Here is a 26339-nt window from a genome sequence, read left to right as displayed (position 1 = left end):
GTCCGGCCCATGCTGCGCCTGGGCTGGGACTGGTCCCGCCGGCGCAGGGTAGCAGGAAACTCTCCGCACACTCACCGGACCTGGGCTAGGACTGGGTCTCCGTGTATCTCTTTAATTGTATTTTCACTGTTAATGTCAAAGATTAAGTCAGCTTTCAGCCCCACCCCAGCCAGTCACAGCAAACTGATATCACTCTTGAAATCTATTTCCTCAGCTACCTTCAAACAATAGGACAAGGCGAGGCTGAATAACAAAGCCTGGAAAAGAGGCCGGGGAGATAGCTCAGTAGAATAAGCACTTGCCTGGCAAGCACAAGGTCCTGAGTTCAATCCCCGGTACCTCAAAAAATAAAATAAAATAAAATACAATACAATACAATACAATACAATACAGCCTGGAAAAATATGGTGGAGGAAATGCAACTAGAGCTGGGATCCTTAAACTTGAGCATGCCTCAGCTTCACCTGGAGAACATGTTTAAAATGCAGATTTCTAAACCCATCCTTAGGAAGTCTGGTTCCAAAGATTTGGAGCAACTCAGGCATCTATATTTTTAATTTGCCTCTTGGGTATATGTGTGATCGGTAGTGCCTGCATCACCTGAGAAATACAGAACTTGACTATGAGTATGAATTATGTACAGTTGCCTATGGGTGGAACATACATACATTCATCACAGAAGATTAATTTAACATGATTTTATAGGCATTAGTCTTAACTTTGGTTCCTACAGATCTGACTACCACTGACATGATGCAAGTATTGCTGATGCTTTTTCCCTGGTCAGCAGCACACCAGTCTTCTTCATGATCTTTAAAAACACTGATTTTCCTTTTGAAATTACAGAGTCTGTCATCCCAAGCAGCGGAACATTTCATGTGAAGCTCCCTAAGAAGCACAACGTGGAACTTGGAATAACCATCAGTTGTAAGTAAAAGTGATTTCTCTTAAAATATAGAATTTTTTTTAAAGCCACCAGACGACCACGTTTTCAGACAGCTTACAGGATGACAACTGTTTCTGTGTCCTAGTCCAGTTCTGATGTTAGGACACAGACCCATGGATCCAGTCAGCCTTGTAGGACTTGCTGCCCTTGGGGAATGGGACAAGTACTTAGTGTCTCACTCACACACACACAAACACACACACACACTCTCTCGCTCGCTTGCTCACTCACTCACTCTGTCTCGCTCGTTCTTGCTCTCTCTCTCTCTCTCTTACATTTCTGTATCTATAAAGTGAGAATAAGCATATCCACAAAATATATTGTTTTAAGTAATACATAAAACATTTATATATGGAATTTAACACCTAGCAAGTAAAGAAAAAGTACTCCATAAATAGGTCTCACACATCTGTCCCCATTCCTCATAAGTAATTATATTAATAGAAAAATGCATGTAAATTCTCATAGTATTTATAGATTATGTTTTCACAATAATCTATTGAATTAATAAAAATCCATAGTTATTTACTTTTAAGATTCTCCTCTCATGTGTCCCCTATGCATCTGTAATTTATTGTAAGCTGTAACCTGTAGTCTAAAATAGTGTCTCTTACTTTAGTGAATTTTTTCTATGGTACAAAGGGTGGCTGGGTAACCAACCACAACAGGAAGAAGAAAGTATATAAATGTGTTTGATTTCTTTTCGTAAGTTGCTTTTCCTATGGTTTTAACTATGATAGAACAGCTTTGAGAATTTCAGTCCCACTGGACTTTGGTAGAGTGGAAGTTGGAGGATATTTTGTACCTTTAAATCCACTGAGTTCATCCATAAATACTCCAAGAAAATAAAGCAGATGATCAGCAAATAAACTGCAAAGGCAACATAGAGGCACTGATTGTGACCAAGAGGTGGTCCCTTCAAGAAAGAGTGATGAGGCCACATAAAAGTGCCCCGCTACACTGTTGGGTAGCATTTATGTCAGTGGTTAAGGCAAAAATAAATAAAAAGAGTTTGCAATTGAGCAGAATAAAATGGGACTGTCCAATTCAACTTTGATGACATAAATTTAACACTAAAAAGCACAATTTTATTTATAACAGATAAACCGCATGCTTCTACTGCAACTCTAAAAGTAGCACACTGTGCTATAATTCAGAATAAATGTTAAGAATAAGAAGCCATCAGTGTAAGAGAGAGCAATATATTCCTCCCTTTCAACCCCAAAGTTGCCTACTGGGAGAAAAGTGGAAAGATGAAATGAAAGTTTGGAGGCTTCAGGCTGGTGTTAAGTGCTACTTAAGTTGTTTATGCCTTTAATTGGGTCACTTAACCTCCTAGAATGTTCACTATGAAGCAAATACAGTAAATTGTCACTCTGTCAAGAACTGTGGCTACTGAGATTAAGAGAGAGCACATCAGAACGTACTGTATTCCAAAAGAATTGGAGCTCAAGTGTCCTCTACAATCCCTGTGTAGTTTTAATGTTTTCATTCATTCTGTTTATTCTGTTCCATTCATTATTCCATCAGAAAAGGTCTGGACAGTGCTGTGTCTTCAGGAGTTACACGATGCATAAACTGGCAGTGTACACAGAGCCCCTACCTTCCCTTCCATTTCCATTCTATTTCTTTCATTATTCATGCTCCAAGCCTACGTTAAATCTTGCAGATACATGCCCTGTCCTTAGAGAAGCTTCGTGCTACTGGATATTCCGAAGTTACTTCTCCTTGGACGGTTCTATCCCTATTGTTATCTTATTCTCAAATTTTACTCGGAAAGGTGGTCTTTGTATGTTTTGTTAATAGATTTATTTTTAAATTGATATTAATAAAAATATAATACATCAAAAATAAATCTTTAGGGCCAGCCAAATAGCTCAGTGGATTAAAGTGCCTGCAAGCAGGCTCAGGGGCCAGGGTTTGATCCCCAAGCCTGCCATGCTAACCTTGCCCCAGGGCGCACTGAGAAGGCAATTGAGACTGGACATGGTGGTGTGTGCCTGTAATCCCAGCACTTGGGAGGCTATAAACAGGTGAATCACTACAAGTCCAATCTAGTAATGAGACCCTGAACACCCTGTAGACCCTCCCCTAAAATACAAAAATAAATAAATAAATCTTTAATGTATTTGCTTTTCAAAAATAGTATTCAAACCAAGTGTGTTGATACAGAGCTAGAATTCCAGCACCCTGAGATGTTGAAACAAAAGGATTGCAAGGTCCAGTCCAATCTGAACAATTTAGTAACTCAGAAAGACTGTCTCAAAATTTTTTAAAATAAAAAAGTGCTGTGGATATAACACTGCATGAAAGCTCTAGGTACAATCCCCTATCCTGGAGAAAAAAAAAATGTATATTGAGTTTGTTTGAAATGTAGTCATGAGGGCCAGGGAGGTAGCTCAGTGGCATAACTGCAGGCCTGTCAAGCGCAAGGTCCTGAGTTCGATTCCCATACCAAAAAAAAACAAAGTAGTTATATATGCACAACTACAAAAATATTTGCTTTACTCATGTGTAGAGTCATTTAGGATTATGTTTTATGGTGACAATCTTTATGTGCTAAGCATTACTTCTGAAATTGATTCTATTACCAGTTAGGGCAGCATCCTGAAAACCCCCACAAAAGTGGTTTGCACTGTAGAATTGTAGCCAGCCATAAGCAGATGCTGTTCCTGGGAACCGGAAGTACTGCTTGCCTCCTGGTGGAGAGGTGACACCTCAGCTTGTCACGTGCCTTGGCAGCCCTGCTAGAGCTGCAGCCCCATTTGCACAACTAATTGTCCCCATGCTGAGTTCCTAGCGCCTCATGGAAAATACTTATATTTTGCCACTTGAGAAAACAGACTTCAATATGAACGAAAATATTTCTCACAAGGCTGTCCATTATCTCTGCTGAGAAATAGTAAGTTCCTGAGGCTTAGCACAGTTCCTGGCACCTGGATTCATTGTGTGAGCGCATGAGAAGTCTTCATCAGCGAGTAAGGTTCTCCTGAGTATGGACACTTCTGGAAATGAGCCCATAAGGGAGATGATGAACATAGATGTTGGTTCAAAGTCCGTGGCGTGGGCTGCAAAAGCCTTGACTTGGAAAACGATCAAGAGCAAGAATTCATCTCAAACTGCTCCCCTCCCAAATTTCTAGCCCCCTCTGCCACCAGTTTCCCTATCTGTAAAGTGGTTTACATATTTCCATCCGCATCATTGCCAAGATTAGATGAGTTAGTATGTGTGAAGTGCCTGCATTGTGAACCCTAACAAATGGCAGAGAGTATGATGGTACGCACAGTTTGTGAAATATTTTAAGCACAGCTGTGGCCCACAAACTCTGGTGCCAACTTTAACTGTCTAATGTAGCAGGCAATTTGGGACTCTCTTCTCAAACACAGACAGGGACTTTAAGTGAAACTGGAGTGCTGCAGAGTTTATTGATTCTCTGTCTGTCTGTATCCTAAATCCCCTTCAATCTTCTTCACCTTGTAAAAGCTCTAATTACTAAGAAAGCACCTCCATGGCGGGAGCACACACGCCAGCAAAGCCTTTATGGCTTGCTCCCCACACCTGATTGACTGAGAAATGAGTCCCTCTGACTTTGGACATGGTGAGCAGTTTTAGACTAATTTTCTTAACTTCCTGATGAAACATGCTCAGCACATTAGCATCAGGCATTCCTGTTATTCATGTTATTGCTATAATATGGCGTGATTTATTACAGTAGATAAAGCAGAATGGCCGAGCAGAAGGGTACGGTCTGGGGCTACAGTCCTCACCTTCATCCTCCAGCCTCTTAGTATCTACTGCTTTCCAGCACCACCCACCTACCTCTAATGTCAGCCTGGTATCAGTTCTTACCACATTGGTGTTTTCTTTTGTGATTTTAGTGCAGAGATTTATGTCTACTTTCTGCTAAGCATTGCACTATGCAGTTTTATGTGTTTTCTTATTTAATCCTCAAGGCATCCCTGTGGCATCTATCCCCATTTTATAGAGAGGATAATGTGGCTTAGCTAGGTCACCTCACCAAAAGCGCAAAATTAATAAAGGCAAAACAGGGATTCAGACCCACTTCTGTCTGCCTCTGCTGTCACTGTGCTACTCAGTCCTGCTGCCATCTGACTAATGAACCTTTCCCAGATCCTATATCAGAAAAGCAAAAGACAGCATTTTTTGTGAGTGAAGTTAATTTGTTGGCTTTCTCTTTTAGTTGTGACTGAACTGTTTGCAGGAATAAAGGCTTGCTTTATTTTTTACGAAATCATAAAGCAAACCTTCTACAAACACAACAAATCTGTCATTTCCAACTCAGTCTTAAGCATATTTAGAAGAGAATGTTTCATGTCTTTTACTGAGTTTGCAATAAAAATTCTCTTCAATGCTCTATTTCAAATTAAATAATTTCTTGTACTTGCCACATATTATGTATATGGTTGCAATTAAAGTAAAGCTGAATGAGAGAAAGAGACACAGTTTCTCTAATGTAGACTGGATGTTTCATCAGATCTCAAACAAAGTACCTTTCTTATCAACATTCTGCAAATGACTAGATATAATGCAATATTTTTGAACTACTTTATTTCCATTTAATCCACTTCAAAATTGAGAAGAGTTTACTTGTCTTCAAACACAGGAAAAATTATTGAACAAAAGATAGAAAGTGTCATTTTCTACATCCACTGAAAAATCTTTGCTGGGTGTACTGGTGTTAGACGCCAGGGCCACATGCATAGTAGGCTGTAGCACTGCACCATATACCCAGCCCTCTGACAATTACTTAAGAAAAAATAAATCCATATTTTCTATAATCACCACGTTCTCATTGTGAGAGATTTTAATACCTCTGAAGTTAAAGGACAGTTATACTACTACTGCTTCACCCATCCTGTTGCCCACTTTATATGACAGTGCAAGATTTTCAAAAGGCAAAATCCTACAAGGAGGTAAAGGAAAAGAATATAGACAACAGCGACCAAAGCTGATAAAGAAACCTGATTCACATCATATATTCCCAAGAGCCTCAGAAATTAGTGACATCAGAATCATAAGGAAGGAAGGATGATGATGATGATGATGAAGCTAACTAAGACAGGAGAACTAATTTAAAGCCAAAGAATTAAGTAACACCTTTGGACCTTCCCGATTCAGTGCAGACAACTATCTGTGCCCTACTCCGGTAGAAGCCTAGAGTTTTCTTCTCTGACAGGCATGCAGTGGAGAGTTCTCTGGACTGAGGAAGACAGCTGAACAGAGCAGTACTGTGCTACAAGCAGAGACTTGCTAGAAGCTTACCTACTGAATAGTGAAGCCGCTATCTCTCTTCCCCACTGAGCTCAAAGATACCAGGTGGTTAGGTTCAGTTCCCTCCAGGCAAGAGAAAGAATTGGCACCATCTGACCCAAAGAAACAAAGACTGCCATCCTCACTGTGCTTTCAACAGAGAGCTACTGCAAAAGCAAAAACATCTAGACACTTGAATTTAATATGCAAGACTATCACACAAAAGAATCAAACAGTACAATTAAGAAAAAGAAGAACACAGAACAAATAAGAATCCGTTCTTAACATTGTTAACAATATAAGATACCTCATCCCTAGGATCAATCAAGAAGTAAATGTTATAGCAAAATACATCCAGAGGGAGAAGAAAGAACTCTTAACAATTAAGAAAAACAAAGAAATAAAAATTCAGTTAAAATACTGAGGATGAAGTTGAAGAATTCCCTGAAATAAATGAGGAATCTAGAAGAAATACTGTGTAAGAATGAGCCCAAATGGTACAACCTCAACATAATCAGTGCAACACAGAGATATAAAAGCATCAAGAAAATAATTCTGTAAAATGTCCTAGAATTGATGGATACATTCCCAGATTGATGGGCCCACAGCCAGCCCCCAGGTATAAACAAACCCACCAGACCCATATCACCCTGAGGACCCTGGAAAGAGGGTTGCAGAGGTAGATGGGAGGTGGGAGAGTTTTTATACGTGTGTCAGGAGAACAAAAATATCAGTCTTTAAAAATCAAAGTATAGTTTCTACTGAAGATATTTTACATGATCATAATGTTGAAAAATCATTAAATCAAACCATTTTTAACTGGGGAACCATCTGTAGTTAGATCTGGAAAAACAGAAAATTGAGACCTGCTCTTAGAGAGCTCACTCTTTAAATTATACACATTTATAATTTTGATACAAATAAAAAGGAAAGTTTAAAAAATAATACCTTAAGCAGTTTCTTTGTGAGGTCAAGAGTGTTTAAGATGAGAAATATCAATTCAGTGGATCTTGTAGCATTATAGAAATGTATATTCATGAATTGAGATCAAATTTCCAGTGACCTGGGCTTGCCGTATGGCAGAAGAGCTTTAGACAGACATGATGATGATCGGATTCTGAACTGCTTTGTAGATAACTCAGTGTAGCTCTAGGCCCATAAGAACAAGGACCCTGGAGATACAAATGGAGTTTGAATTAAAATTCTTTCTTGAAACGTAAGTGAGAAAAGAGCAGTACTTTAAATTTAATACTGAAGATATAAAGCAGGATTTAGCTTCACGTTCTCTTTTGGTAGGCTTTCAGCTCAGTGTGTTGGACCAGTTAGGTTGAGATTTCAAGGAGCTTCAATTGTTTTATCTCTCTTTTCCAGAACTTAATAATCTTTTTTGCCCTTCTTTCATGAACAACAGTCTTGCCCCACTCACTAACCCCTGATCCCAGCCCATAACGTGTGCATTGCCTTCTCAGTTGGAATAATGTCACTGAAGACAAAACACCAAGTCATGCCTAATGACCTCATGACACCTAGCCAGTGGGTCTTTCCTTATTTCCAGCTTCTTCGAGGTTGAATAGCCAGTGCCAGGTGCAAAGATGTCTCACTCATGATTGGTTTTCTTTAAATATGTGTGAAGTAAGTGGGTGACTCTGTAGAGAATCCCAATCCCATTCAAAGTACTGAGCAACTGTCGGTACGATCTCATTCAAATAAGCCACAAACACAGAAGCCCTGTGAGGTGGGCAGTTTGGTGAGTAAGATCAACCCAATGAGGACAGCAGCAAATGGGAGATTGAAGACTCCATCTAAAGAGAAGAGTGGGAAAGCAAGGCCAGCCGATATTGCTGGGTAATAGAACAATTAACATTTATGTACTGAATTCAGCGTGACCTGATCTGATTGCTTTATATGTAATAGCACACGTAATCCTCCCAACGCAAGTGTGGAGATAAATATTCATTATTCATCATTCCCATTTTACAGAAAAGGAGCTAGGGCACTTAAAGACTATTTACACAGACATGCATAGCTAATCAATAAATGGTAGAAACAGGATTTTGAAAGCTGTTATTCTCATTGTCATATCCCAGCTCATAATCACTAAACCATATTACTATTCTATTTCTTAGGAATAAATCATACATCTATATGAAAGTAATAACTTTTTAAATATTGATAGTATATTTTGGAGCACTACAAACCAACCAAATCACGCTTGATTTTTTACTTCTTAGGTATTGAAAAATTGAAACATGGAAGTAGGCATGCACAGCATGACTGGGTTCCCCAGAGCATGCATTGCCAAATTTAATATACATGGTAAAAGCAGCAGGGGAAGCTTATATAAATTTTCACTCACTTTTGGGTTTAGTATAATCATCCCTCTGGGTATCTACCTCCATCAACCTTCCAAGTCTCAAGTATAGAGTTGGCAAAAGGAGAAGAAGAATCTAGTAAATATGAGAATGGTTATCACACAGGCGTATAAGCCACAAGAAATTTTCTTTGAAGATCTGTATGGATTTGCCCAAAAGATCATAGTACTGTTGTCTTTTGTTGCAAAAATGACAGAAGTAGGTTTTAATGTGTTTTGATTCTTCCATTGTTGGAGTTCACATACGATATCAGTGGAACATGGATATTTTTAAAGCCAAAAGAAACACTGAGTGCTACATGATGTTTACTACAGCTTGGCAATATGTGTAAATTCATTGGCAGATACTACAAAAGTTATGCTTGCTGATAATAACAAAGTTTTATTTTTGTGCCTTATGCCCAGAACAGTTTGCAGCTTTGGAATATGACATGAGTAAAAATGCTAGATATTTATATTTCTCTAGAGGAATTATGTTGAATCATTGAATGAAGCTTTAAATAATGAAGTAGTTGTAGTGAATAGATACTTTGTATTCTCCGTTAGAAGCTAAGTGTAATGATGACGCGAAATCTCATTAACATTTACTAGGAACTAATTTAGACAGTGGGAAAGGTATTCGTAGTATTTGCTTTTAAAAAAAAATGTTGTGTTGAGATATTAAACCATCTGTTCTTGTGCATAAACATTTTCCTGGGATTCAGATGGGATTATGGAATATAAAATGGTTCTATGATTATTATGGGGTGATCAGACTGTTTATAATGAATTCCCACTTTAGGGACCTTTTAATGATCTCTAAAAGGAAATCATTCCAAGCTTCAGGATGTCAAAACATCTCTCAGAGGCCATTTAGACTTTTTTTTACAAATGTTGATATGCATAATTTTTAAGTATCAAACTCCTAAATTAAATGTAAATCTTCTAAATCCAAATGAATTTTTATGCATAGATAGACTGTATTTCATTGCAAGAATTGATTTTAGGTAAGTTCATTCAGGATTGTTTTTCATTCTTATCAAATGGAAATATTTATAAGAAAATTTATAGAGCCCAAAACTGACCACTGTGCACAATGATGGTTTGTTCTGTCACCTTAAAGTCCTGTGTACTTGTTTATAACAGCATGATGCAAGGAATTGGATCACCTAGCAACAAAAAGCTTACTGCAGCCTGTGAAGTGAAATCGCCACATTGCAGAATATTTCAGAGCTTTCTAGCTATGAATTTGTGAACAGAATTTTAAGATTTATAGTCCATCTACCAAAAGACTTTTCCTGGGGAAAAATGAACTTTATAATGGTGATTCTTATCCGCTTTCCCTTCTGAGGTACTTGAGTAACAATGTCACATTCCCATCAATAGTGGTGTCTCCTTCCTGGGAGGAGGTGGACCAAGGGTGGGAGGGAGCAGCCCGTACAAACACTACTGAGGGAGCTCCTGACTGACAGTTGTCGTGTGCTGTTACTGAGGAACCAATTATTAAGGTCCTTTCTTGAGAATCACCAATTAAAACAGGCTTAAACTTAATGGGCAGTTCTCCACTTGCTGTCTCCAATTCCTAGTTAAGTGGCTTGGCCTTAGATTTTTAAGTATATAAAAACTTTAACACAAATGTTTTCATAGATATAGTGTACATGTTTCCTAGTTAATTTACTGAACATTATTTTTTATATACAAATTGTACTCGTATTAACGGTTATTCTAAAGTAGCATTCCTAGCACTGGGTGAATCATACATACAAAGACGTGATTTGTTCTATCTGTATTATTACAGCACCATCCAGTAGAAAACCCGGGGACCCCCTTGTCATTTCGGATATCAAGAAAGGAAGTGTGGCCCACAGGTAAGGAAGATATATTTTCCTGTTTATTCCAAGGCAACTCTCAATTTACACAGACATGACCCCTTCCGTACCCACAGCAGGCCTTACTGATGGATCACAGTATTCTCAATATTGTCCAGGCAGCCAGTATCCATCAATTGTATGTTATAGCCCAAGTGGCAAGGGTTACATAGATCTTTCCTCTGCTTTCATTTTATTTCTATAGACAGTAATTGTCTGAAAGTGTTTTGAGGTTTTTTGTGAGTTCTGCATGGGCTCGTAGTCATCTTCTACGTTTGATTTTCCAGCTAATGCCCTGACAGTAGCCTCAATTATGAGAACTGTCCCTCACAGACCTTATAGCTTGTGAAACAATTTTGCTAGATGCCTGAGCATCCTCCCTGGGCAAGCAAGATCCATGAGCCTTAAGTAATATCCCTTTGGCCCATATACTATCAGAATGAGGCTGCTTCAAACATTTTATTCCACAGATCAAAAATCCTTTTCAGGTGACTCAATGTATTAATACAAGACTGTTAACTTTATTTTTCAGTTAAATATTTTTTATTCACTGTTAGCACAGTCCTTTCTTTAAAGGAAATACAGTATTTTAACACTCAAGTAGGAAATATTTTAGGAGTTTAAGGCTATAGATATAGGCTCAGTTTCTGTGAAAAAGAAAGTTATTAATGTCGTGGATTAAACAGAACACAGTATCTCTTTCATACGCAGCTGAAGGGAAGCACTCCCTCTCATTTGCCAGTCTTCTACAGTTCTTAGGCATAGGTAGGAGGTGGGGACCATGAAGGATGCTCGGAAGGTCGGGGCATGCATTTTTAGGGGGTAGCCAGCAGGAGGACGGGGAGAATGGACGTTGGACAACACTTAGCAGTCTCTTATTTGAGACATAATGCATAAAGGTCATTTCTGGCAAATATGAATATATATGCATATACACATATACGAAGACATGTATACTACACTTTTACTATTTTTTTTTTCCTATTTCAACAAAGACCTGTAAAAAACTGTAACAGATCTGTATTGATAAAGCCAGTATTAGATGCTCAGAGGCCATCTTCCAAACAGGTAGCATCAGATTCGATTCATCTGTACATTTTCCCTCTACTCCAGCCTCCGTGAATTCCAGGTGCACTGGAAATGGCAAAGATTCAGCGTCTTGGGTCTCTGTTAACTGCACCTACCCTGACCTCCCTGCCCCTGAGCCCCTCTGCGGGCCTCATGGTGGAGCTCCAAAGTGGTGTACCAGTGCAAGGGAGCGTGAAGACATGGGATCCCTGCAGGCCCCGCCCACTACCCCCTTATGTTTCCTAAGTCAGCGTTACATGGATGTCCTGGTTTAACTGAAGAAAGCATTTTAAAGTGTTTTTGAATGCTCTGCAATTTAATGTTATCCCAAATAGGAGTAGGAAAAAAATGGCTGTTTGTCAACAAAGTGCAATTTGCAGACAACTAAAGAATCTCTCTCTCTCTCTCTCTCTCTCTCTCTCTCTCTCTCTCTCTCTCTCTTTTTCTTCTCTTTACCATAGAGCAACATTCTGCTTAATGTCTCTTTAGATGGTTGATTGAGTGCTTACCACTTTTCCTGTGTTTCTGTGCGTTTACTAACAGAACCGGAACCCTGGAACTGGGGGATAAATTACTTGCGATAGATAACATCCGGCTGGACAACTGCTCCATGGAAGACGCCGTGCAGATCCTCCAGCAGTGCGAAGATCTGGTGAAGCTCAAAATCCGCAAAGACGAAGATAATTCAGGTATCAATGGCGTCTTGATTTAAGGCTGATTTTTCTAACAGCCCATCTGTCAGAAAGATAATAGATCTCGGCGCTTTACATATAACATCTGGCTACTGACATTACAGCAGTGTTTCAGATAATTAAGAGTCTAAATTTTGCATTGAGTTCTGCTTCGGCAGCGCATATACTATGTCCTGCACTGAGAATATAGTATGAATTTTAAACAATAGTGCTTTTAAAGTATTTAATTGGGATATTTTCACCATAAATGTTATTATTATTGTATTAAATAATTTTTAAGTATAAAAACCATATCATCACCCGACGCCACCCTACTGCACTGGAACTAGTCATTTTTATGTCTTTGCTGATATCTCTACTACAAAATAATAACCATAGTAAATGTCACTTTTTTACTTAACTTCATATTATAAACATTTTATCCTTTTACAAACCCTTAGTATCTACTTTTCCTGTGTCCTATAATTGGTTTACTATTCCTTATTTATAATCCTTAGATTGTTTCCAATTCTTTTATTATTATAGATAGTACTATCATAGATGTTTATACATAGAGAGAGATCTTTACCCAATTATTCTTCTTTGAATTGTTTTCTTCAAAAATATTTCTGAAAGTTAGGATTGCCAAGTCAGAATGGAGAGGAAATTATGCCTCTGTCTTACCTAAGCCCTATGCTGTGGGCCTCCAGTGACAAGAGGATATAGTAGTGGTGGAGCAGCGCTTTTCAGATGCCCATGAAGAGCTTACGAAAACCCAGATTGGGGCGAGACCCCACGTGCGGTCTGAGACCGTGTTTCTAACAAACTCCCAGGCGATGCCATTGTAGCGGAGCGAGGGATACACTTTGAGCAGCCCTTTAATCAGGGCCCTTTTATGTGATTGCGCTCAGAACCTGGAGCTAATAGAGAAATTTAATTGAAAGAGTCAGGAAATGCGGGGCATCATAGACAACAATATGTATCAGTAGTAACATTCAATTTAAAATTTTGCCAATCTTGTGAGAAAAGTTCAGCTCTTCTGTATAAGATTCTCCTAATTATAGTTGTGTCTTCTTTTGTTTATTTTCTATAGTATAGTTTATGATTTCAACTTTTGTGTTGTTTTCTCTTGACATTAAACTGACACATAAAAGATAAAAATATACATCTTAACAGAGTAACATGATGTTTAGATAATGTGTATACACTGTAGAATATTTAAATAAATGTAAATATACCTATCTTTTCAACCATTTAACACTTATAGTATTTGTGGGGGAATCTTTCAAAATCTCTTCTAAATTTTTAACATGTATACTAATTATTACCTATAGTCACCTATCATGCAATCTCATGCTGATTTGTAATATACTAAAAGTTTTAGCAGTTTAAAGTGGTCCTATTACTTACTTCACCAAGATTTTGATTTGCTCCATAGTGTTAATGTTTATTCTATGGTTCTAAAAATACAAACTCTTCTATGGGCCAGCAAGATAGCTCAGTGGTCTAAAGTGCCTGCTTCAGCAAGCTTAGGCAGGTGCATGGGACCACTGTTGATCCCTGGCACCACATGCCACATCAGCCCCTACCCTTAGGGCGGACTGAGCCAGAAAAACAAAAAGAAAAAAATATTTTGTTTTTCTTCTATGGCTTTAGTAGAACACTTTTGCCTAATACATTTTATTTTGTTTTCATAGAACAACTACATAGATATTTTATAAGATACAGAATAATAATTAAATAACATGATTAAAATACATGGTTACTGAAATAAACAGGATTGGGAATAAACAATTCAAAATATAAATGTACAACTCAAGCAGGAGCCAAAGTATATAGGGGAACTAAAAAAAGAAACCTATTTACTCAGAGTCATTCTATGACACTGGTGTGTATATTTATGATGATAGATAGATGGAGAGCCACTATCAATCCAGTAAATTGATTAGGTAAAAAATTGATTAGGTAATACACAGATATATTACATAAGTCCATCCCAGCTGTGCTAGTCAGTTTTTTGTTGCTGACAGAACACCTGAGATAATCCAATTAAAAGGAAGAGATTCATTTAGGATCACAGTCTTCATTCACTGTTCTCCATTACTTGGAGGTCGTGATGAAACAGAACATTGTAGCAGGAATTGTGGAGTAGGGCAAAACTGCTAACTTCATGGTAGCCAGGAATCAAAAAGGAAAGGGCCAAGGTCCAGTGGATCCCCGGTGACCTAACTTCCTCCCATTTGGTCCCACCTATAAGGGTCTCACTGCCTCTCGGTAGTGTCCCAGGCAGATGGACAAAGCTTTAACATGGGAGCTTCTGGGGACATCTAAAATCTAAACCATAACACCAACCAATGATTAATGCTTGTTCTGGAATCTTCCTCTAATCAAAACATCCAGATCTAGAGCTCATGGTTACATCAAGTCTTAGGTTTATGAGTTTGATTTCAAGTAAGAAGCAAAATAAAAAAGTATATCCACTATTACAGTTAGGCAGAATTTTCTTTTTATGTGTTTAGTACAGGGTCTACAGGGTCTTACTATGTAGATAGACTTGTATTGATTCTCCTGTTTTCAACCTCCCAAGCGCTGAGATTACACACATGAGCAACCATTCACACCCAGTCCCAATCCCTGTCTCAGAGTGCCCCGAGGGTGGGGCCGGCACAGCATGCTGGGATTGAACCCTGGTCTTAGGTCGGCCTAAGTAAGCACTTTAATCTTCTGAGCTATCTGGCCAGCCCTCCACTATTACACTTGATAATGAGCATATCAAAATATATTTTATAACCAATGTTATACGCACAGGTTTCTAGTTGTCATTTCCTAAGCAATTCATTTTCTGCGCCAACGTTTGCATTCCTCTTCTGTCAAGATTGCTTCCATTGTACTTGGTTTGGGGGATTTATTTCAAGAGAGGGCTGAAGCCAGAAGCATCATCTGGGTTCTGTCCTAGTGAAGAGGCAAAACCCTGAGGAGAAAGTGCTTTGCATGATTTGCGCTGCTAAGCAGATCTTAGCTACCTTCCCTGCGGAGTGAAAAAGCTCCGCCAGCAATGAATATGTGTAGTGTATACGGTTAGCAGTGTGTCCTCTTTCAAAGCCCAGCTTGCAAATGCATTGGAAGGGCTTTCAGAAATAACGATGCAGCGCTTGAAGAGCCAAATCCTATCTTAGTTGCTGGTTCCCTTTGGCTTACTTTTCCCCTTTATAACTTTCAACCAGGGTCCTACACCTAAATATTATGGTAATTGTCATGCTTATTAAGTATTGTTTTAAATTTTTAAGCAGTCCTATTTTCCACATCCTAGATCCTTTCATTGCAAATATATACATGCCCAAAATGAGACAATAAATATTGATGTATATTGGTGCATATTTACCCAAACTGGATTTTTCTCACATTGATTCATCAAAATATATATTCATTCAGGCATGTTTTCACTCAAATCATTCTTTCAAAATTATTATTTGATCATCAGGGTGGAAGAAGTAATATGATCCTGGAATTCTTTTCCTTCATTAGACTGAAAATACAATTTGAGTAACTGATTTCCTTTTTTATTCAGAGCAAAGCAAGGGTGAAACCCCACATTATTTGAAATGTAAAACAAAGTCATAGATTATTTGGAAACAGTGTAGGTAGCCACAAAGAGCACACACTTTCAAATGAGACTGAAGTTTTCTTTTTTGTTTTTGTTTTTGGGGTTTTTTTTTGCAGAACCAGGGATTGAACTCAGGCCCCTGTGCTTGCCAGGCAAGCACTTATTCCACTGAGCCATCTCCCCGGCCCTTAGACTGAAGTTTAAATTCCAGTTTTACTGCAGTAGAGCTGTGCACCTTTGGCCAGATTACTAAATCTGTTTGGCTCCATTAAGTAATGCACAGGTAAAAATGCGCGCCCACCTCAGACAGCTGCTGTAACTCGCTGAAGGGGCTATTTGTGGGGTTAGTCAGTGGTTCACGAATGGAGACAACTTTTATTAAAATTACCTCCCAAAATCCTTTCATTATATTTGTTCTGATCTTTGATCAAGATATTACTGAGTGGAAAATAAGCATTGACCATTAGTGATTAATTTTAGAAGTTTTGACAGTTCTGCTCAGTCAGACACTGTGCTGATGATTTAAGCTATCACAGGGAATAGTTGTCATGCTTTGTCGAAATACTTTTCAAGAGTAATATTCAGTGCATATTTTCTACTCCTGGGAATATCACTCACACTAATATTGGACCTTGTGTACTCTAGGAGACTTCTGTTTCTTTAATTGCTCATTCCTCTGCATCCTTCGATGCTTGCCTCATATGACTACCTGGTACAACTTGCTTCCCAAGCGAGGCAGCATTACATCTGGGCTTAACAAGTTGCTTCAAGATCTAAGCACCTATTTGAACGACAGCGGTCTCGTTCCTCATCCAGCTTACAAAGGAGTTGGTAGAGCAGGCCCACGTGTTGTCAACGTCCTTTGTTTTCAGTCAGGTCATCGGCATTTATTTAGTGTCCATGGGGTACAAGGTTCTAGGCTAGGAACTACCAGTTCTTAAAGAGAACACAATTGCTGCCCTTAAATCAGTCACTATCGCATATTAAGAAGAATATTCTATGGGTAGGCACTAAACTGCAAGAGCATCCGTGTTGAGCCCGGCAGCCCCCAAGGAATAAATGTCACAACTGTATTCTGTAAAACAAGCTGGGAGGTGGGTCCCAACGGTGGCAGAGCAGGGCACACCCCACAAGGCAGCTGTGGCTGAAGCGTAAAGCGTATGTAAGAAGCGATAGGAGTTCACAGTCCGGGCATGGTGGCATACATGCCTGTGATCCCAGCGCTGGGGATCACGATGAGTCCAAGCTGCGTAGTGAGACCCTGTACCAAATACACAAAAAGAAAAATGAAGAAATGTGAATTTAACCTCAGAAGGCAATGGAGGCGGCGCCTTTGAAAGGACTTAAAAAAGGAGTTGACCAGTGTTTGGCCAGTGATCACTGCTTTTACCGAAATGTTGAAGAAGCCGTTTAAGAGAGGCTGGATTAGCTCTGTTTCTGGCCTCCTAGAATGAAAGGACTGACGATACTAGGCTGGCTTTGCCATTGGCAGTCTGGGAAACCTGAGCCAATTAGCTTCTCTGAGCATGCTTTCTCATCTATAAGTACCCACTTAACATTCATTATTTCACTACTCTGGAAGGCTGAGACATGTGTGACTACAGCCTGGGCAACTTGGCAACTTACCAAGACCCGGTCTCAGAATAAAAATAAAAGAATCAGCTTTGGAGGTAGATCAGTGGGAAGGACCTGGATTCAGTCCTTAGTAACACACATGCACACAGAGGAAGGGAGGGAAGCAGAGAGAGAGAGAGAGAGAGAGAGGAATGTATTATTTTACATAACTGTTTTAAGGATCAAAGGAAATAATATATTTTAGCAATAATATTTACACTTAGTAAAGCCTAGTGAATGTCACCAACAGTCATTATAATGTTTCTAGAATTAGTTTTAGCTTTAGTTTTTTGTTTTGTTTTTTGTTTTTTGGCAGAACTGGGGAATGAACTCAGGCCCTTGTGCTTGCAAGGGAAGCGCTTATTCTACTGAGCCATCTCCCCAGCCCTAGCTTTAGCTTTTGTGTACCAGTTCTTTTGGTACACTTGGGTCCAAGGTTTTTTATTTACCATAGAATCAGTCACCATTCCACCTTTGGAAGCTGTTGCATTTGTCATCATTACTACAGGAACACAACGGAAGGAGAGGGAAATGGTTCTTGCACAGGGCCAAGGCTCCTGGACAGTGGCTGCTACCCAATCCCCAGGTCCACAGAGAAGCAATTAACCCTTGTGAAATTAAATTTGTTGTTTTGGGGCTTGCCAGTCAGCTCAGTTGTTTAAGTGCCTGTATAGGCAAACCCAGTCAGGTGCAGGGGACTGTAGTTTGATCCAGCTCCATGAGCCACACCAGACCTGCCCTTAAGGCAGCCTGAAACAGCAAAAAAAAAAAAAAAAAAAATCCTTCTCAACTTTTAATTCCAACCAGATTGCTCAGTGGATTAAAGCTCCTACTTAGGCAGACACAGGGACCAGGGGTTCAATCCCCTGCTCTGCCGTGCCAGCCCCACACCCAGGGCACACTGAGACAGCGATTGAGACTGGGCTTGGTGGCGCAGGACTGTAATCCCAGCACTTGGGAGACTGTAAACAGGCAGATCACTACAAGTCTGATCTATGTAATGAGACCCTGTAGACCCTGTACTAAATGCAAAAAAGAAAGAAAGAAAAGAAATAAAATCTATTGTTTTGCCATGAATGCATCTTCGTCCAGTGTCAACAAGGAGGGCAGAGTAGAGATCAGGCTGGGTTCTGAGAAAGAACCATTAAGTAGAGCTATAGAGACTTTTGGGATATGTAAGAAGAGATGGAAGTTTCCAGATCTAACCCGTATGGTTTAAAAGAGTTTGCTTTGTAGAAACACCTTTCTGTCAATCTGTTAATGATTTCTTTCTTCATTTGAATCATCTGATAATATAAAGCTTGTTTGTAGAGACTGAGTTCATCACTTTACATTTATGGGCCCCAATCTGTATAGAAAGACATTTCCAGGCACCAGATGGTCCCATCCAAAGTGAATTACAAATACGTAACCTCATTACCAATTAAACCTTTCCTTCAAAGTTATGGGATTTGGTTGGGTTGTTGATGTTATTGTTGTTGTTGTTATTGTAGTTGTTTTCTTTGTTTGTTGGCTTTGCCTTTGTTTTTCAGTTCATCTCTATTGACCCTAGCTAAGTAATTTAAAGTAGGTTTTTCCTTAAAACCTAGATCAGAGTATCAGAGATGCCTCATTATAGGTTCCCAAGAATGAGTTTTGCTCTATGGAAGGGGTCTAATTGACAAGACTCTGGCTGCAGGATAGAAAAAAAAAGAAAGAAAGAAAAAGAAGTAGTCCTTCTTTCATGCTTGTTCTCTCCAACTCTCAAATTTGAGTGTATTAGAGTCACCCAGAGGGCTTGTTAAAATGCAGTGGACTGGAGCCTCCCCCAGAGTTGCCACTTCCTAGGGCCTGGGACGGCACTGAGTGTTTGCATTTCTAACAAGTTCCCAGAGGGTACCAATGCTGCTGGTCATGAAACACCATGAGAAGCGCTGTCACCAACAGACCTAGCTTTGAGACTTAGAAATGATCACTTTCATAAAGAAGTTTGAATTCCACTCTTAAACATCCCAGCAAGTCCTTGGGATTCATAGTATATTACTTTGACATGAGCAAGTAAAATGACTACACAACAGGCAGGAAACCATAGGGAATGTTATTCTGAACTGTTTATTTCTCAATCCTGTCCAACTTCGAGAAATTTAGCCATACTCTAAAATCAATCACATCATTTTTAGTTCAAGTGAACTTTGATTGACCTGTCTGTGTCTATCTTCCAAACACACTTGCAGATCCAAGCCTCCTGTTTGGCCACAGAAGCAGCTGCGATTATGGATTCCAGCCAGACAGTGTTCATTTTGTTAAACAGGCAGCTCTCAAGAAGCCTGAAAATAACATTGGAGATAAGTAAGGCAAGCAATTGTGCATCTGTTCTGTGCTCTCATTAATTTTCTTAACTAGAGCTGAGCAGAGCAAACAAGTAGTCTGGCCCCCTTTCTTGCCTTTCACTAATAGTTATAAACCTTCTGTTGTGATAGAAAAGCTGCTTATGATATCATTAACATCTGGGTAGGCTCACCCTGGATCTGACTGCATTGTTCCTCTTCAGAAAGTTTCTTTGCAGGCCGAGCACTCTAGCTGCTGCTTTCTAAGCTTTTAGATAGAGTACCTTGGAGCATTTCCACCTCCAAAACGGTCTAAGCATCACTTTCTAAATGGCAGTTTAGTACCCTGCGCCTAGGCAGGGATTTTCAGCTGCCAACTGGGCTATATCCCAAGAAGGCAGATGGAATTGGAAATTTAGCCCAAAGCTGACTCAACACTCTTGGAACGGTGGGGGGACAAAATTCTGGGTTTACTGGTCCCTGCAATGGCAACCCAGGTCTTAGTGTCACTCAGTAAGCCAGATTGGCTTTGTGTTGCATGTCTTGGAGAAGGCCGCTAGACCTTGGCATGGCAGTGGAGTGGACTCACGGAGCTCTCCTGCAGATCTCTCCCTGGGAGCCAGACTGCACATTCACATTCATCCTCGTGCTCATTTCAAGCACTCACTGATCTCTCTGCTGCCAGACATAGTCTTTGGCCATGAGGATATGAAGACAGAACTCTGTTTTCAAGATCATCCTATTCTAATGAAAAAGACAGGAAAAGAGTTCATTAAATATGGAGCAAAAGCTGGCATTGATGGTTCAGACCTCAAATCCCAGCACTCTGGGAGGCTAACAGGGGTGAGCTGCAAATTTGATCCAAGCTTGGACAACTGAGCAATTTAGCAAGACCCTGTGTCCAGATATAAAAGGCCTAGGGATGTAGCTCTGCATTTCAATTCAGTCTCCAGTACTGCAAAAAGAAAAGGTGTGAAAAGTATATATGGAATGCACATTGTCATTGGGGCCAGAAACTGGTTCCAGGAGCCAAGAATCTCAAATATTGTATCTTTGAGGTCCTCTAAATCTCAACCCTACCTAAGTCAGTCTTACTTAAAATTTAATTTCCCTCATGCAAGATCATTTAAATTTATTTTTCCCTTTAGGGTAAGGGATAAGAGAGAAAATTAAAGTTTGAGTAATATTAGAAGAATGTACAGGACCTGTGTGGCATAACAGGAAAGTCACCAAGACCCAGCTGAAAGCCCAGGAAGGTGCTTGGAAAGACTCTGAACCAAGTTTGTAGAAAGAGGAGAAACTCTTCAGGAAAGGAAATAGAAAGAGGATGTCTGTCCTCAGAAGCAACCTGTATAGAGAATGGAGATGTTCAGAAACATGCTTTGTAAAGAACTGCAGTGATTCTGTTTAGAGACAATTGGGACATTGGATTAGGGTGAGGCTGGATGGATGGTGTAACTCTGGAGAGAGAAGAGGCTCCCACTTAGTAGCTCTTATAAAGGGCTTGGGTTCCACTGTTAAAGAACCAGGGAGCCAATAAAAATCTGAAGAAGCATATTATGGTTTATGTTTTCAAAATATTCTTGGAAGAAATGGAATAGTGTGTTGGTGTCACTGGTGAAAGCAGCCATGGGGAAAGGCCAGGGCTGAATCACAGGTAGGAATACCATGCGGAAGGAAGCCCTTGCTGTGAAAAGCTGGACAGAGCCAGTGGAGTGAGAAGGGTGGGAGCCCCTGGGAACCTTGCCTTGTGGCCAGATGGGCCAGATGGCCTGTATGAGGCAGGGTCAGGCAGCACCACCACCATCCCCCATGCAAAGAAGGAAAGAAGACAGTTTAAATATCTGTTTATTCAGAGCATCCACATATACTTTTCTACAAGGAATATTGTTTTCTTTTTTAAAAAAATATATGGAATTTCAGGTCTATACAAAAGTGAAAAAAAATACTGCAGTGACTCGGGCACCACCCAATATCAACAATTACTAAGTGATAACCAGTCTTTCAGGGTAGGTCCAGTCTACTTTCTCCATCCACTCACTCACTGGGTTATTTTAAGCAAGTAGCAGATATCTTATTGCTTCTTATAAATAATAATAATAATAATAATAATAATAATAATATGTCCCTAAAAGATACTCTCTGAAAACACATAACTCAATAGTATCATCACATTTGAAAATATCAGCAATAATTCTATCGCCAAATATTAGACTTTGTATTTCCTAGAAGTATGATTCTGATTATCATATATATGTGCATCTAAAGAAATAAAAAAGAAAATGTGTGACTTTATGTAAAAGAAAAAGTTAAACTAGGATCCCAAAAGTTCTACTTCTTGCTTTGAGTCATAACGCCTCTTAAGTCTCCCCTTTTTTCATGTTTGTTTCTGGCAGTTTGTTTGTTGAAGAAATTAGAAATCACCTTGGTGTCTGACCTAATCTAAATGGAACACTACTTCATCCAGTTTCCATTCCGTCTGGTCACAAGAATCCTTCTTCTTAGACCACATCTGCCATCTTCTTGATTTTCCTCTGAACCACACTGCCTTAACTAAGGGCCTGACAATTGCCTTCCAGTTAGAATGGTCTCTTAGAGACCTCATTAAAAAATGTCCCCACATAAAGTGGCCTGTGACTGACAGTCCCAAATCCTTCCAGTGTACCTGTTGTTGTTCTGTCATCTCTGTGAAACAAGCTACAAAACTGCCTCCAAATAGCAGAGTGCTCCCTCTGGGTTGACTGAAGGATGAGCTAGGTAGCTACAAACAGGCCTCACCCTCCTCATGGGGAGTGAGACCGCAGCCAAGCTCACCTTCCTGTGACCAGTGTTTGTTTGATCTAGAATCAAGTTTCAACTGAATCTTCCCATGCATTCCTAGGTCTCAAAGTACTGAGTAATTTTTTATTTCCCCTAAATCCCATAAACAGCTAATACCCAGATTCAGAACACCCGGTATCCGTGGACACGCTTGTCCTTATCTACCCGTAGTTGGGGTGCATTAAAGCTTTGGTCAAGGTCCTCCCAACGCCACACACACCCACAGAGAATGGCCAGCAGAAGACCCAGCCATAACTAGTGCTAACTATGCCAAGGGGGTACTAAACACTCATCCAAAATTTCACCCGGAGTACAGGGGCTGATACAGGCTAGAGAATGCCCAAACCCTATCCAGTAATGCCCTATTCATTTAGGTCAGAGTCCACTCTGAGGCATGACCAAGTATTCTATTGCAGAGAAACATGGCCTTTGACCTTTATTTTCTTACCCTGAATCCTAAAACTTCAAAGGAGCCCTTAGCAGACCATGGCCAACCTACTGGCCACAGCCTAAGGAGAAAGCTGAGAGAAGTTTGTGGATTATCAGAGTAGGGTTAGGTTCCATGTAGAGGATTCTCAGTTGCTCATATACTTTGAATGTACCATTAAAGATTTCTGTGACCTAAGATGTTGATTTACCACTGCAGTGTGTGGTCTATAAATATCAATGTATGGAGCTTGTGAAGAGTAGGGCATTCAGAAAGTGGAGATGATAGCTGACCTCCAGAGCTCCTACCCTGTGGCCAGAAGAAAAGTAAATGCTGACAGGAAAGGGAGCGTCACATCCCGCATTACTGTGTGGACCTTTCATTTTATATCCACCCTACTTCTTTACTGTACCTAGTGATAATTGAATTGCTAACTCAAGCTTTTCTTTGCTTCCTTATTTTAGAGTTTTATATCATAAATGAACAGCTGCTCATTGTAAAAGTGTGGCTTTGTTAATGTTTCACTGTGATACAGTCTGACTGTAAAAGCTGACTGTTTTGTTAAAATAGCTACTGGACCATTTCATTGTATCCTTAGGTGCAGAAATTAAACAGGTCCTTAACCATTCTCTGAGCCTGGGAATAAAACAAGAAAGTCTCAGAAACTTTAAATATGCCGTAAGCAATTGTAATCTTTCTAATTTGAAGACTTCATAATGCAACTCTGACCGGGTCACAGCACCCATCATGCTGAAGGTGGTGGATGACATCTTTCTAGCCAGGTGCAGGTAGACTGCACTCAAAAATGTCTTTTGTACTAATGTGAAATAGCCAAAATCAGTACATGAAAACATGACAGCCTGGTATATAGTGACTCTCACTCTCAAGAGCAGAGGAGAGAGAAACACTCAACACTCTGTCTCAGTACCCCTCCCCGACAGAGTCAGTAGTAGGCCTCCCACTTGAAGAATACACGGGTGGAATGGATGTAATTCTAGGTTTCTTGCTGTTGTCTTCATGCTAACATTTCTAAGTCCCACATACCTATGTGTTATCATTTGAGCCAAGCCTGAGAAAAATCAGCTTTCCTAGAATAAAAGTGATTTTACAGATAAAGACTGAAAATGCAAATTCTAAAGCCCAGATTCTCCTTTGATACTGACTGACTCCTCTCTTATGACCAGTTTGGCCATGTACTCATTCCTCAGGTATTTATCAAATATATCAGAACGCTAGGCAAGCACTGTGCTAGGTGTGGACTAGTCTGAAAGTCCTACATCCCCAGTTCATGCAGAGCTTTAAGTGTAAGTCAGTAGGCAGCACTTGCCTTCGCTGGCATTGATAGCTCTATCCCTATATTAGAATGTAAGATCCTATTAAGGAATGCTGCTTCCCCCAAATAATTATTTTCTGAGACTAATACTGTGATGGTGATGTTTTGAATTTCTTATTATACATGTGAATTTATGTGGCTTATTATTTTGCTTCTTCTAAAGAAATTGGTTGTGACTCCTTGGCATTTATTGCAGATGAACAGGAGAGTTCTGGAGCAATTATTTATACGGTGGAGCTGAAGCGCTATGGGGGGCCTCTTGGCATCACGATTTCAGGAACTGAAGAGCCGTTTGATCCAATAATCATTTCAAGCCTCACTAAAGGGGGATTAGCTGAAAGGTAAAGTTGGAAGGAGCTGCTGTAATTATTTGGGTCTGAGAGGTGCTTTCCTCTTCACACCTACAGAAAAAGATACTTCCTTCTCCTGTTTCCTTATCTGTTGACTTTCAAATCTGTTCAGAGGACTGGTATTTATAGCCTGAGAGAAAACTCCAAGAGAAAACTCTCAGAGAAAACTCCAAGTTGACTCAGACCAGCATCTTACATTCAGTAAAAGATTCCCTGGGACTCAACAATGATATTACTCTCTGGAAATGTATAAACTGACCACCGTTGACCAGAACTAGATTTATATTTTGTCCATCATGAGAAGAGCAGACTGAAGTTCAGGGAAGTTAAGTGGCTTGTCTGATTCAATTCTGCGAACATTTGCAGAAGCTCGGTCCCCTGACAGGTGCTATGCTTAGCTGCTGTGTTTTTAGGAGAAGATGATACAGGATTTGTCTTCAAAGATTATGGGAGACAGAGTGTAATGAGCCCCCCTGAACATCACCTCCTGTGGTTGACATGCATACTGCACCCACTCTCCACCCTCCACTGAAATGTATTTCTTTCTGAGATATTTTGTTGGACACATCACAATCCTAATACTACACCTTTTCTCCAGTGACCTAGCTCAAGAATATGATTGCATCACTCACTCTGACACTCGAAGACAATGGTTTGCAAAATAGAGACATACAATTCAGAAAAGTGAAGAGTACAAAATGCGATTGAAAACTACCGTGAATGCTTAAATTTAAAAAAAAAAAAAAGTGTGTTTCAATAAGAAACACATGAACCTCCCTCAGAATCCTTCCCCTCACTTTGGCATACTTAGCCTGTCATTCTTGTCACCTTTTGAAGCAATTCTAGGCATCCTGTTTCTTGAGTGTCTTTACGTGCAATGTCTTGGCTGGCTTGATGTCCTCAGTTGCTTCAGAACATTTCTTTTTCCTGGTTACTTTGCTTGGGGAAGAGCCAGAACTCTCACAGTGCTTAATCTAGTGGATAAAACAGGGAAAGAAACACCAGAAGGATTTCCCAAGCCTGCCTTTCTATTGGATGGCACCCAGCTGCATTCACTATGTTTTGTACCACACCTTAGGAAGACACTCATATACGTCGTACCTTCAAATTCAACTTATCCAATATCATCATCTGAAAGATGAAGGGGCTAAGGCAGCTCAGAAAGTGTTACTCTGCTGGAATTTGATATGGTGACATTAGCAGAGACACCTAGGATAGCATATTCTTCAGGCATCCTTTGGGCCTAAATATCTCTGTTATATGACAGATTAATATTGATCAGATTCAGTAAAGTGTTTATGACTTACAACCTACCCCTTTCATAAACTAGGACTATGAAAGAATGAAGAGATGGGGGTAGCCTTAAGAATGGATGTAATGGCAGACTTGTTAAGCATCCTCTCCCGACATGTGTGCCACTGTGTCACCTCTGTTGCCCAGTTGCACACCTCAGCACAGCTGTCATTGTCCCAGAAGCGAGTTATTGCCACAGTGCTCAGCAGCAGCCCTGGGAGTTGGATAAATTCCTTTACTTGCTGGATTCAAAGTGACCCAGCTTAACCACCAGCTGGTACATGGAATTCTGTCTCCACAACCTTTCTCCAGGGCAGACATCTGAGTTTCCATTACTATGAGTCTACTCCATCCACATCCAGTGCTTCCCAGCGAAATGCAGTAAACATCTGAACTGCAAATGCCAGTCTACTAGATC

The 26339-nt window shown here is 39.9% G+C and overlaps 1 protein-coding gene across 2 annotated transcripts in view; it reads left to right on the top strand.

Annotated features, from left to right (window-relative positions):
* Window positions 1-26339, top strand: part of Grip1 (glutamate receptor interacting protein 1) — a 269779-nt gene that overhangs the window by 201473 nt on the left and 41967 nt on the right. For both annotated transcript variants that reach the window (XM_023716318.1, XM_023716316.1), the window contains exons 14-17: window positions 847-927; window positions 10366-10435; window positions 12047-12192; window positions 24475-24619. In XM_023716318.1, the coding sequence (XP_023572086.1) occupies window positions 847-927; window positions 10366-10435; window positions 12047-12192; window positions 24475-24619 (442 nt within the window). The remainder of the gene's footprint in view (window positions 1-846; window positions 928-10365; window positions 10436-12046; window positions 12193-24474; window positions 24620-26339) is intronic.

This window comes from Octodon degus, unplaced genomic scaffold (assembly GCF_000260255.1).
Source record: "Octodon degus isolate 3935 unplaced genomic scaffold, OctDeg1.0 scaffold00047, whole genome shotgun sequence".
Classification (NCBI taxonomy): domain Eukaryota; kingdom Metazoa; phylum Chordata; class Mammalia; order Rodentia; family Octodontidae; genus Octodon; species Octodon degus.
Note: the sequence above shows the minus strand (reverse complement) of the source record. Positions and strands in the feature narration are given on the sequence as shown.